This window comes from Astatotilapia calliptera, chromosome 10 (genome assembly GCF_964374335.1).
Source record: "Astatotilapia calliptera chromosome 10, fAstCal68.1, whole genome shotgun sequence".
In the NCBI taxonomy this organism is placed as follows: domain Eukaryota; kingdom Metazoa; phylum Chordata; class Actinopteri; order Cichliformes; family Cichlidae; genus Astatotilapia; species Astatotilapia calliptera.
In genome coordinates, this window is record NC_137431.1 from 2,505,611 (window position 1) to 2,519,849 (window position 14,239).

At 41.2% G+C, this 14,239-nt stretch overlaps 1 protein-coding gene across 1 annotated transcript; it reads left to right on the forward strand.

Moving 5' to 3' along the window:
- Window positions 1–309: 309 nt before the first annotated feature.
- umodl1 (uromodulin-like 1) lies at window positions 310–13,913 on the forward strand. The gene is made up of 16 exons (XM_026182242.2): window positions 310–725; window positions 997–1,155; window positions 2,144–2,265; window positions 2,391–2,574; window positions 3,274–3,414; window positions 4,867–5,130; window positions 5,988–6,245; window positions 7,504–7,616; window positions 7,692–7,911; window positions 9,118–9,255; window positions 9,334–9,791; window positions 9,947–10,107; window positions 10,808–11,038; window positions 12,383–12,539; window positions 12,648–12,732; window positions 13,269–13,913. Exons 1-16 carry the CDS (start codon window positions 626–628, stop codon window positions 13,454–13,456), a joined length of 2,979 nt encoding a protein of 992 aa, XP_026038027.2. The 5' UTR covers window positions 310–625; the 3' UTR covers window positions 13,457–13,913.
- The last annotated feature ends 326 nt before the right edge of the window (window positions 13,914–14,239 follow it).

Sequence of the window (14,239 nt, forward strand, 5' to 3'; positions counted from 1 at the left end):
TACCTGTTGGATGCTGTAATTTTGTGGTACATTTGGGACCGTTGGGTCATTAAGGGGAGGGGAAAGATAGCCACAGAGGACTTGGTCTTTGACTACACCCTGAACAGTGCGCTGGTATCATTTCAAAGTGAAATATGGAGGTAAAATGTGGTGCTTAAATACATGGGTGAGATTCTGATGTGAAAATGAGTTGGATGCTCTCGTTTGGGGTGGCTGTGGCCCTGCTGGCTCTCTGTAGGGGACAGGACACTGTGAATGAAGGTAGGCCACGATGCCGACGACAGATTTACTCTAAACAGATGTTTTAACAAAACAGAATGTGACATTTATTTCGATTAAAGCCTTCACATTTCATTCAAAACTTTCCGAGCACATTAACATATAGGAGCAGTTTATTAGAGTGACTCAAAATGTTATTTTGCAGCAGTGTACAAGATACCAATGGAAACATCTGATATCCAAAAGATATATTTTATTTTCAGGAAATAGCCTGTGTCTGTCTGGCTACCACCTGTGCACTCATAACAAAACAAAGATTGTGAGTTTCCTGGTGGTGCACAAGGTTCCCTATTCAGTGTCAAAGCCTTGTGGCGGTTGGCTCCTCTGGAAGACTTGTAATGTCACAATGTACAGGATGATCCATCAGACTGAGTACAAGCTGGTGACGGAGCAGGTGATGGGATGCTGCTCTGGCTATGTGCAAGTTGGTCGTTACTGTGCCCTGCGTGAGTATACTGCACTGATCAGGATTAAAGAAAAGCACACATTGTTTTGTTCTTAGACTGTAGAAGACACTTTTTCTGTCTGCAAAATCTGATTATGTACCACACACACACACACACACACACACACACTGTCTCTGGCCAGGCAGTCAGCGTGACCTTTCAGTGTGTGGTGCTGTGTGCAAGACACCAGATGGAAGCGCTGAAACTGCAATGCTACAAATATCTCACTGCTAATATATGGCCTGCAACATGTTATTTCCTTTGAATGAAGCTGTAAACAGGAGTGGTGAGTTTAGTTCCAAGCCAGGATCCTGTCCAACTGCAGATGGATTGCATCCCAGTTCTGAGGAGTGTGACTTGGATATAGACTGTCCAGGCTGGCAAAAATGCTGCCAGAGATCTCACCACTCTTCCTGCAGTGATCCAGCAAGTTAGTATATATGTGATTTTGCATCCACATTGCATTTAAAGTGAATGTTCACCATGCATCTTACTGTGCTTTGTTTAAGCAAATGACAGTTTTAGAATAGTGCTAAAACGTAATGAGCGACTCAACTCACTGAGGCATTAAACTGAAATTTGCCCAGCGTCTACGGTATATCAGCTAAACATGACAAACTGTTTTTATCTGTTAGTGCAGCTTTACTGCTGCCATCTTGGTGCTGATGTGGCCGCTCTGTTGATGTGTCATTTTCCTTGGTATTTCGTAAAATTTCAAAAATGAGCACTCAGAGAGGGCAGATCCCCCCGAAGGGCGAGGGCTACACTAAATGCATGCAAACACGGGGAAAACAGGCAAACTCCTCACTGTTGGTGGAATCGAACTCAGGACTTTCTCGCTGTGAGGCAACAGTGCTAACCACCGTGCCACCGTCAAATGAAGTAAAGGAAAAAAATGCATCGGTTTTCTTACAGCAACAGTAAAAAGTTACAGAAACTGAAAGTGTTAACAAAAACACGCTCATATGTTCTGTGTCACGTTCAGCCGATGCACACCGCGCACACGCTAAGAGTGCAGCAAAAAACAGACACACAAAAAAATAAAAAGAACATGTTGTCTGACAAGCAATGTTGTGTGTTTCATTGCTTCTGGTGTTCGTACGTGTGTTCTTGTAAAATTACAGTGCCACCAAATTCTTTTACAAACTAATCTTAGTGACTTGGGGTAATCCACAGACCCCACAGTGTGTGTGCCATTTTCACTGGATCCCTTCCTGCTGAAGAAAATATGAAAGGAATAACTGCTGAGTCGTATATAGACCGCTTCAGCCTGTTCATATTTCATTTAGCAATTAAATAAATAAATCAGCTGATTTTCTTTTTTTTAACCAAGCTCTTAAGTGAGCCTGTAGGTCTTTCTCTGAAGCAGGGAGAAATCTGTCGACACTGATCTTTATATTGTATCATGTTAATCTCAGCAAATTACTCTGAGAATGGAGGAAACCGTTTGAATGCAACAGTGACAGTGAAGACAGACTACCAGCAACTGATGTCCAAGAATGAAGGGCTTCTGAATCACACAAGGCTGCTGCAAGCAATGGTAACACAACAGCTTCTATGGTCAAACTTCCTCCAGACATTTATAATGAGACTAGACTTCCAACATAAGCACTTTCCTTGGTGGTCGCTTTTTTATGAAAATATGTTCGTCTGTGTCATCATCAGGTGACTGGAGCTCTGCAGTCTGATGTTTCTGTCTATTATCTCAGCACATGGCCTGTGCATCCCTACAGAACTGCCACCTCTCTGCTGATTGAGTGTAACTTCACTCTCTCGTTGTACAACGTCACATCGAAGCTGCATCGCCTTCTCGAACGAATAGAGGAAGTGTCTTCAATAACAGTGCAAGGTGAGGAGGCACTGTATGGCAGTTTTGACCTCTCTGCGAAGCTACTCGGCTTTTTTTCTTTTGAGAAATGACATTCTTGTAGAGTTTTGAGAATGATTCATGTGCAAAGAACACGGCGTTCAGGAAAAAATGACTCAGTCGCACCACAGTTTCCTTCTCCCACTACTTCTGTTTGAGTGACAGTCATCTGTGGGATGTTTCCTGCAACAGCGGAAAATAACACCAGAGCGATCGCACACGCACACACAGAGACAAACACACGTGCATGAACACACGAAACACACACCCACACTCAGATATTTATCATAAATCAGTCATGCTTGCTACATTCCCACAAAACATGGCTCGCGTGCACGTCAAGCTGGCTTTTTCTCAGAGATAATTAACTTCCCTTTTTTTGTGCTGAAAGCCATTTATTTTTAGACACATCTGAATTTTCAAGCCTTTAAATGAAAGACGTGAGCAAGATAAGTGAATCCAGTCTTGACTTGCATAATGTGTTTCAAGTTCCAGTGATTTTTCCAGGGTCCCGAACAGATGTGGAGATTTTCTAAACAGCTTCCACTATAAACTATTGATTTATTTTCAGAAACACATTTGTTACAACTCATGCAAACACAACTGTAATTGAACAGCTTTTATGTATGTGTAATTATAATTGCTGCTTAACTCCTCCATATGTCTGCATTTTCATTGCAGATGTAGACGAGTGTGCACATTCTGCTCTTCGGCAGTGTTCGCTTTGGGCCGACTGCAACAACACAGTGGGTTCTTATGAGTGCGTCTGCCACCAAGGTTACATTGATGTTGACCCGAGCAACCCTGGAGCCCACTGTTCAGGTTTGACCGCACACTTGTGTGTGTGTTTGCAGTGCAGACGTAACCCTTTAAAGTCTGGACTGTGAGATAATTGCCAGATAATTAAAATGTTTATTTGCACATGACTTTGTTCCATTTTTGCTATGCACACCAATTTGTGCAATTTATTTAGGTTTTTCAGAAACTAGCTCACACTTAACTTACACGTGCACAATGTATGTACACAGAGAAAGCAATCATATTGCTAAATATAACATCTGAACCTCGTTTGAAAGTGTTCTTTTTCTCAAGTGCTTCCAGTTACCCTATCCTCAAAATCCCCTGAGCCCTTACTTTTGTACTCGCAAGTGCAGCATCTCAGACAAGTACTATAGTTTAGATTCAGTCACTTTAGAAGTGACGAGAGGGATTTCCCCATCAGAAAGCCCCGAATAAAAACTGATAAGATTACAGTTAGACTGATCAAAGAGCTTTTGGGGGGTTAAAGTTTATGCACAAGTTATTCTAATGCTAATGTATTGATGTTTGCTAGGTGGAGTAAATTTACAACATCCCATCACACACACACACACACACACACACACACACACACACACACACACACACACACACACACACACACACAGACTATTAGAATAACTGACCTGTAGAACTAGAGGTGGAAGCTGAGTGAGAACAAATGAAGATTTCTCTCAGTTTTACTCAGATTTGAATAGTCCGCCCACCATCGGCCTTTTTTGGGTAAAATATCAAACAAGAAAAAAGAAAACAAGTCTCAAAAGATAGTTTTCTTGTTAAAAGCAGAAAAAGGTCAATTACCAATCACCTACTGACAGCTGTGTGAAAACATTAAGGAACACAGAGGCTATGGAGGCCTTGTTTTGGAACAAAGCTGTGGTTAACAGACTGCCTCCTTAATCTGAAACGGCTGCACAATAATATGTGTCAGAGTTGTTCTTCAAGTCAGACAAACCTACTCGAACAAGGAAATTGTGGTTAGTTTTAAAGGCTTAGCTAGCTCACAACAAAGTTGCCACATTTGTCATATTTTGTGAAGATGGTCCTTCCTCATAAATGATCCACAATGTTCTGCTATTACTGCTTTGTAAAGACACAGTTTCTAAAGTGACCTCTGTTGGCTGTGTGACTAACAACATGTAAATTGTCTGTTCACCACTGATGAGTGGAGGAGGGCGGAGTCAGGTCTTCAGTCGTCATACTGGAAAGCTTGAGAATGGTTCTTACAAAGATGGTGTTTATTAACCCAAGTCACCAATCAATGTAAAGACAGTTTAGAGTAAAAGTGTATTTTTGATCCATGACTCTACTTACCTACTTATTTTTTTTGCTCTTTTAAAGTGGAAACACTATATGTTGTTTCTAATTACTACACGTCTGTGATGTGAGTCACACAGTGGTATTTACACCAGAAACTTAGAGTCCAGTCGTCCACTTGTTGTTCTTTGCTCCCAGCTGACACTGGAGTGTGGCCCACCGCCCTGACCAGCCCTGCATTGATGAACACAACCTATCCCCCTGCTTCCAGTCGCACACAAGGCCCTCCTGGATACAACACAACAGATTTCTTCACATCCACTGAGATCAGCGTGACTGCGGCTCCGAGTAATACGACCTCTGTCTCTTGGAATTCATCACAAGCTTCGCTGTGGACGAGTTCTGCATCTCACAGCCAAATGAATACAGCTGTGGAGTCAGCTCATCCAGCAACAACATGCTGTGAGAAATATTCTGTTTTCATCTAAAGTTTACATGAAATCTCCATCTCTTGATTGGAAGGGTGTCCAAGCCAGAAAGAGAGGGATATTTGGGTTTAACAAGCATTTATTTATAATTTGACATCATTTACACTGAAGCTCATCCTCTTTGGAGGAGTCTTAAATTGTTATTCTCACACCTGTAAAAAAAATTCAGCTATTTTTACTCGAGTATTTATTTTTCAGACTACTTTTTACATTTCTTCTGTGCATTTTTATCATGTTCACATGACGTTCGCATCTTCCTGGTATATTTGATGTTTAACCTCCATTTGTGGATCGCACAGCAAACTGTGATTTCTGGAAGTGTTCCTGAGCCCATGCAGCGACTTCCTTGCCAGATTATTCCTGGTTTTAATGTAGTGCTGCCTGGTGACATCCAATATTTGTCCTTTGCGCACAGAGATTTCATCATTTCTTTGGATTCTTGGAATCCTTTGCTGCAGATGTAACAGCATTTTAGAGATATTTTGCTGCCATCAAATTCAAAATAAGATAATATTTTAATATTCCTTTGTGTGAAAGTTTCTGGATCTGACTTGCACAGACTGAATAAGACTGGCCTAAAATGGTGTAGGATTAAACTGACAGGATGTAAAAAGTAAAATAATGCATTTTTAAGCTGTTCTTTTTTGTTACTCTTGACAGGCTTAGACTAGCTGTGGTGTTTGTTTCCAGTCACTGTGCAAAACAAGGCTGGATGCTATTCCCTAAGACAAACCGCACAGATGTGGGAGTGGCATATTTCCACGCAACAACCAGCAAGAAAGCAGATTCAGATTAATGACAAGCGATTCCCCTGTCTGTCCCCTCCCTCAGCTCCCCCCAGCATCGGCAGCTTATGGTCCACTAATGTTACTGGAACGTCCTTCTCTGTCTGCTGGTCCAATCATGCCGAGACAAAACAGACTTACCTGGTTGTTCTAAGGAAAGGGTCAGAGGTCATTCAGACTCAGAAAATCAGTGATACCACGATAGAGGTGAGCGGACTGAAGCCTGGACTGCTCTACAATGTTACCGTCACACCTCGTGCCTGCCGAAATCAAGGAGCCCCTCTTCACATCTCAGTAAAAACCTGTAAGTACATTGAACATATATATCAAAATATGAACGTCAAAGTACTCGAGAGCTGCCAATCTATGTGACAGCTCCAGTAACTTTCAGTACAGCTTTACCTTTGTTTATAACTGTTATGCAGTCATATTGTTGTTATGGCTGATTGTGATGGTGCTTTTAAAAAAGTAAGGAAACACTTACATGTCACCTTGGATCTTGATGTACGAAATATTCAGGCTGAACTTTTTATTTTGTTGAGAACAAATTGATGTAAAAAAAAAAAGAGTTGAAAACAAATCATCAACCCTTTGAGTGCTGGATTCAAAATGACTTAAAAAAATCTAATTGTTCAAGTGTTCCCTTGTTTTTTATTCATTTGTATTTATTTATTATATTTTTGCAGTAGATTTTGCCTGAACCAGAAGAACGAAACTGACTAATTGACTAAAAATGCTGAAAAACACTTTTTGTCATTTTTCTTTCTGTGTGTGTCTCTGCATGGAGACACACACTTCTCAGGAAACAGTGATATTTTCCACCAGAGGCTTTCATTTCCACCTCCACTTGTTGTTCTTTGCTCCCAGCGATATTATAGAAATGTTATATTGCCAAATAGCATTGTGACAATATGTAACCTATAACATTATTATAACACTTAACACTGTTTTTTGGATATCTGCATGGTTATTATTAGAAGAAGAAATCATAAAATGTGTTACTGTCATAAGAGAAAAGTGAAAACAGAAGGAAACTGGAGTTGTTTAAGTTGGTGAAGCTGTTTGGCGTCACATCCAAGACGCTTCTTCAGTTCTAACAACAACAGGTAGGAAGCCTCTTGGATGTGAAGCCAAACGGTGTCACAGCTTAAAGAAGCTCAGTTGCCTTTTTTCCGAGCTTTTAAGACTCCTGTTACCTGCATGACTGAGAATCTAGACACACAGAGATGCATTACTTTCCCCTCAGAAGTCAAAATGTAGGTCAAATCTTTATTTCTCCTCTGTGGAAGTATTTTCAGAAAAAGAACAACAAGAATACTGGAAGTGTTTTTTTGTCTGAGCCACAAGTGAAGAAAGTGACTGACCCAGATTTCTGAAAATAAGAACATAGCCACAGTTACCACCCTGAGGGAGTGAGGAGTACAGCAGTTTAATTGTCTTTAATGACTAATGCGTGATGAAGAAAAGAATCAGTGTTTTATCAAAAGGCCTGGGGTCAGTAGGACGGTCGACATTTATGTGGTAAATGTGGTTATTGTGCATAATAAAGGTTTTCTTTGTAGACGCTCAGACTCTCGATGCCACAACACGACTTACCAACATAAAGTTCACAGCTGACCTCCAGAACACCAGCAGTCAGGCCTACAAAACCCTCAGTGAGAGTATAACAGAAGAGGCAAGTATCCAGTGACTGAATGTGATGTGCAAATGAAAACACAAACTTGAGCCTGTTTCCTGTGTCACCAACCAGATCTACCAGTCTGTGTCTCCAGAGGTGAAAGCCATGGTGGATTCAGGCCAGGTCAGGATCGAGATCAGAAACTTTTCCCCGGGGAGCGTGATGGTCAACTTCACCATAGTGTTTATCCCAAGTCAAAGCCTGGACATAAGCAATGTGTCCACAGCAGTTCTGCAGTCCCTGACGAACAGCTCGACATACACAGTAGATCAAAACAGCACAAGTCTAAATGGTATGTGTCTTTATATTGCTTATTCTAATGCTGTGGGCTGTTAGTGGCACACTGCTGGGAAAATGCTTCAAAGAGGGAGTGCTGAGTTTGACATTATAGCAAATTAGCGTTAAAGACTTACTCGCGGTGTTAGCAAATGTTTTATTTTTACTGAAATCACAGCACAGAAAAGAAAGAAGGCACTGGAGGTGGCCCAATATATAAATGGGGCCATGATGGTAGAAGCAACATATTAAAACTTTCATAAATCTTCATAAAATAGATATATTGTGTTTGTGCATTTGACTAGTGAGAGTCAGGGGGCCAGCCTACTACAAATCACAGCAGTTAATGTTTGTGTTGCAGACTATAGGAGATTACATCTCTGGAGACGTGCATGAGAAGTTGCAGTATAGGCTAAGGTGAGAAGTAGAAATGGGGCCTTAATCATCCTGCAGCAGTCATTCACAGTCTTTGTACCAAACAGTTTTCTTGGTAGCTTTTGATTAAAATATAGCCAGCAGTTTTATTGTTCTGGGATGTCCATTAACGAGTGAAAGGCAGCTGCAATTTTCATGTCTGTTAATGTGAACCAAACTTAACTAAAACTAACTGAAAACTGAAACTCAACATGAAGAAATCATTTAACTAAACTAAAATCTAGATTTTTGAAAATAAATAAATAATTAAATGACTGAAATTATTTCATGGACCTGAAAAAAAACTCACCGAACTATAGCAGAAATATCCTGTTCACGTGTTTACTGAACGGGACGGCCGAGTCAGCGTTTCAGAACGTGTTGTGTTTTTATTGTACGTTTGCCGATTCTCTGCAGTCTTGCTTCAGACACGTGCGCTCCACATACTTTCTCTCTTGGCACAATATGTTAGAATAACTATGAAGCTGCGTTGTGGAATCCAGAAATTCTGGATGTCGACTGACGCTTTGACTTAAAAGGCAATATTTCTTGGTCGCTGTTGCCTCATGTTAATTTTCTCAGCTGTATGGAAATACAACACAAATGATGCTCAAAGTCATAATGCTCTAACTGCACAATGTTTTTTAGTACATACCATTCAAAAGACCTAAGTGCACTAAAAGTATTAACAAAACCTTTTTGTGTCTCAAAAGCAACATTTTGGAAATTCAAAGTAATTAAAGTAACATCTAAATAATCAGCCAATAACATAATACCTGACTCTATTTTTTTATTTCTGTGTCTGTAGATTTTAATGAATGTGCTTCGGGGGAAAATGATTGTTCCCAGTCGGCCACATGTAACAACACCTGGGGCTCCTATACATGTGTTTGCCTGTTCGGGTTTACTGACAACGACCCAGAGAGACCTGGACGGGTCTGCCAAGGTAGCTGTAAAAAATCATTTATACACATTACATGTAAAACAGAATATCTTTGTAACCAGCGAGCATTGTCTCGTGCAGCACCTACAACCTTAGAAACAGCGGCACCGCCCCTGACGACAGCTGTAACCACTTCAACTACTGCTCCAGAAATAACCACAGACAGTATATCAACAAGTCACATGGTTTTCACAACAATCTCAACTGTTGCTCAAGCTTCCACCACCACTACCCCGACAACCAGTACTTCCCTAACAGCCATCCCCGCCTCTACAATTGCCACAACAACTGCTACCAGCTCAACAAAAAGTACCACTGCTCTGGGATCTGCCACCGACGACTCTATCCAAGAAGCCCTCTCAGTCCATTGCAGACTTGCGGCCATCACTGTGACTGTCACTAAGAATTTTCTTCTGAGCTCCATGATCCAGGAGAGTGCACTTTACTTGGGCACGGTGGGCTGTGGCATCAATGGCGGCAATGACACGCACGTGGAGCTGACCGTGGCCTGGAATGAGTGCGACACTAAACTTGTGCAAGTGAGTTTTTCTCCTCTGCATTTGGGAAACCTCCTGAATCCCCTGTGCTCTTGTTTTTTGTATACTAGCTTGCCATTATCTTCTTCAGCTAAGTACGAAGTATAAAAAAGTATGAAAACCAACACTCTGCTCTTTCTGCCGTGTCGGTATTTCAGAATGAAACCCACTACATAGCCTCTGTAAACCTGCTTAACACTATGGATCCATACACTTCACCAACGGGAGCAACAGAGGTGCCCAGAAAACAGCTGGAAGTCCCAATCATGTGTACCTACATGAAGAGCATGCTTATTTCTGCAGACCTTAGCCCCATGGGGTAAGTACCATGAGTACTGTCACGAATACTCATTATATTTTATTATTTTTCAAATCAGTAACCCCTTGATAACTGACACAGCTGACAAATGCCTCAAGAGGAAACAGCATCGAGAGATAAAGAACTACTTCTCCAGAACAGAATATTGACACATTCAAAAAGTACCTACTTGAGCAATATCACAGAGAGGCAGTGTTGCTGTTCAGAATATCAGCACACCGGGGATTTGATTGCTGCTGCTGCATTTACACAGCAGTTTCACGAGCAGCCTTTATTAGCTGACAGTAACAAGCAACAACAGACTGGGATAAATTCTTTGTTAGTATATTCAGGACCCTGAACTGCGTTTCATGAACAGCTGTCATTGGTATGAAGGTTTAAACAAGAATGAATCCCAAGATAGAGGCTGATACTGTAGAGCTCCCATTTAGTTATATAAATGGACTTAACTGAGGCTGAAAGCCGCTCAGCACTCATCAGTGTTGCCACCGCAGGCTATAGCCATTCCTAAAATCCTATTGAGCATAAGTCTGATAGGTGTTTAGCTTATTTACTTCACTTAAACTCTCATGTCCCACTTTCACTGAATGCAGTTATGTTGTGCATTAGTAGCATAAACTGATAAATATTTCATTTTTAATATTTTGTATAGTTTATATTGTATTCATTATACCTACAATTCATTCCCATCCATATCCAGGTATGACATAATTAAAATCACAGGATCGGGGTCATTGCAGATGAGCGTGCATCTGTTGGACAGTGCAGTGCCTCTGCCCTACAACTACAGCCTGTCCCGTGAGCAGCCCGTGGTAGTGGAGGTCACACTCAACACCTCTTCAGATCACATTAAAGTAGTCATCAGCAAGTGCTGGTGCACTCCCACCCCAAACCCCGTAGACGCCTACAGCCATGTCTTCCTGGAGAAAAGGTCTGTTTCCCAGCTACAGCTTTCTTTAGCTTACTCATACTGTTACCACTATGATTATTGTTAACTCAGACAACTTTAATCTGGAGTTAAGATCTCAGATGGGGTTGACTTGGCCAACATGTGCATTGGTAACACACGTTATATAAAAATGTGTCATTTAAAAAGCCAAAACTCTACAAATTAAGTTCCTGACAGTTTCTGTCTCAACGAATAAACATCTGTGGTTTTAAGTTGATAGGAAAACTTGTTCTGGATGATAGAAATGATAGGTAGGTAGCTTCATTAGTCAGCATATGATTAACTTGGGGCTTCACACTTTTTAAAACAAGATGCAAATGTGACCAGCTTCTGTGGGGTGACACATAAAAACACTTCTTCCCCTCCCTAAAAGGAAGTCTTTCACAAGGCCTGAAACCAGGCCCTTCCATTCTTTTATCATTACAAAGACAGAACAAGACAAGGATTCATATTGTGTTGCTCATTTTGTTAGTTACTGTCTAAAGCTACAGTCAGCAGGAGGTTAGCTTAGCTTCTGCTTCTGCTGGAAGTCTGGAAACTTCTTTTAATCCCTGCAACACAACATTCAAGTATGCATTGAGCCATTGTGTAGTTACGTTCTATGGGAGGTGCACGTCGGGTTAAATAGGCATACAGTTAAGATGAAGTTGCGGTTATGTTGTAAGTTACCACGTAAATCTGATGCACATATAAGGGTAAAGCTAGCTAGCCTAGCCCCATTCAGATACAAGAAAATCTGACTCCCATTGTCTCACTGCAAAACACGTGTCAGCGGAGGCATTTGTGAAACAAATGAACTAAATTATATGAATTAATGAGCTGCATAGTTGCCAGTGGGCCAGTTTTGTTACTGTGTCTGTTCGCATCACCTTTTTTTCCATTTCTACGAGCAAACTTAGAATCTCCAGCTTCATATTTACAATATTTGTTTTCTAGTGATCAGTTTCAAACACCTGGTACTTAGATGTATGGCAGGGACATGGAAAATGTGGTGGTCACGATATCATCTACTGAACCCTCCCCCCCCAAAATCTCCCACATGCAGCAGTGTTGACGAGAAGGCATTTTCTGATTCACAGCTAAAGGTCCCTCCATTCAAATGAAATTCATCTTTGAGCAGGATGTAAGAAAAAAAAAAGTGCCATCAAAAGTGACAATGAGTCAGTGCGGTAGCTAAATCTGTGTTAAAGCCTTCTGCAAAGCGATAATAAGAGAACCAGCAGATTATTCAGCTGTCTATATATTTAGCACGATGCTTTCTAATAATAGTTTTTGATCAGGTGCAGTTAAGTTCATCAGTCAGCCCCACTGTCTGTGTCTCCACAGCTGTTCCCTGAATGCATTCACCAAAGTGATGATGAACGGGAACTCCAGCACGTCCCGTCTGTCCGTGCAGATCTTCTCCTTTGTCAACCTGAAGGTGATCTATGTGCACTGCAAGGTTCAGCTCTGCCTGCAGACTGAGTCGAATAGCTGCGTGCCAGTGAGTGCTTTCTACTCCACAATACATTTCATGCAACCCTGCAGCTTTGACCCTGCTTAGACTAAAAGCAGTTGATGCAACATAAACTCGGCTCATGTTTTGTTGCAGGACTGTCACCAGAGAACAGCTCGATCTGTAAATGCACTTGGAACAAGGTTCGGTTCAGCTGGGCCTCTGATGAATTCAGATGAAGGTGTGTATTTTTACACAGTATCTGCTTTGAAAACACTCCACTCCAGAGTGTTGGAGCACGGCTGATTTCACCTGGATGCTTCTTTTGTGCTTCAGTTGGAAGTGTAATGACACTTCAGCTTCCACTCAACACGGACCGTTTTAAAAGTAGAAAAGCTATTTAAATCTTCAGTGGCCATTATAAATCTGGCTCTCACTTCATCTCAGCATTTAAATGGGCCGTCTATAGCTGTTGAATTAAGGCAGTAGTGCAGCTGTCGCTATTATCAGTGTGGTGGAGAGGAAAGTTCAACTAACTTGATGGAAAACATTTATCCATCTATCCATGTTCTTAACTAGCCATCGCTAGGAAAGGGTTGGCTGCTTTTATCATGACACACTCATGAGGGGAACATTTTTTTAAACATTATTTTTATGTAAGGGAGCTGGAAACGTTTGTTTTAAGAGCCAGTGAGTAAAGTTTTGGTATTTCTGTCATCATATACTGCTTGTCTGCATGTTTGTACTTCTTCAGCCTTGGTTCATATATTCCTGCAGAGCCCTTGGATAAGGAGCTGAGCACTCTAAATGTAGTTGGGTTTTCCATTCTGGGAATTTGCTTGTCGCTCTTCTTCATCTGTTCCCTCGCCTGCCTCTTCTACTGCCAGAGGAACCGCATCGGACACTACAATTTTAACGTCAAACCCAAAGAGGAGAAGTTCACCTACCTTGCCTATAACACCTAATGACAGCCCCTGCACCCACAGGCACACAATTAGAAGAGATTAGACGTGCTGTCGCTGCTTTTACACCACACCTGCCACCATGTGTCACTGTTGCACCATTCACCCTTTATCGTGTACATGAAACTATTATGTATAGTTTGAATTTAAATTCTACCTGCACCTTCTTTGTATAATTAAGATATTCAAACGATAGAGTGGTTGTATACAGGGATGTCAAATGTAGAAACTATCAATATTTCATGCATGACATATTTAATGACTGCAGAGAATCAGATACCAAGTAACTATGCAAGTGTTGGTCTCTGTATCCTATTCTTATAGTCAAACGTGTTCATAGCTGCCTCTTTAAATCATGTTATTTATGCTATTTTTTGCTGTCTGTTATCTATTGTGTTTACTGACACATAATTTGTGCTCTAAGTGGTGAGACAATAAACACATCCTGTATAAACTCAGACACTTGGGGGTGCTGTTAACACAGTTCTTCATTAAAAAAACAGTCCAAGATGGCTTCCTGCACTCAGAGTAAACACGAGCGTTTACAGGGGACGATGTGAGGTGGTGGATTCAGAAAAAACAAAAAATTTACAGTCCCGCTTTTATTCAGTTGGCTGGAGGTTGTGCTGTCAGTTTCTCCTTCACCCAGATCAGTGGTTAATGAAAACATCTCATATGAGCCTTTCTCAGCAGAGAAGAGCCAAAGATGAGAGCCCAGCTTTTCTTTCACACTTTGCATAATCCGACATTGTCACGGGGTCAGAAATGCAGCAGTGATGGGGGTGA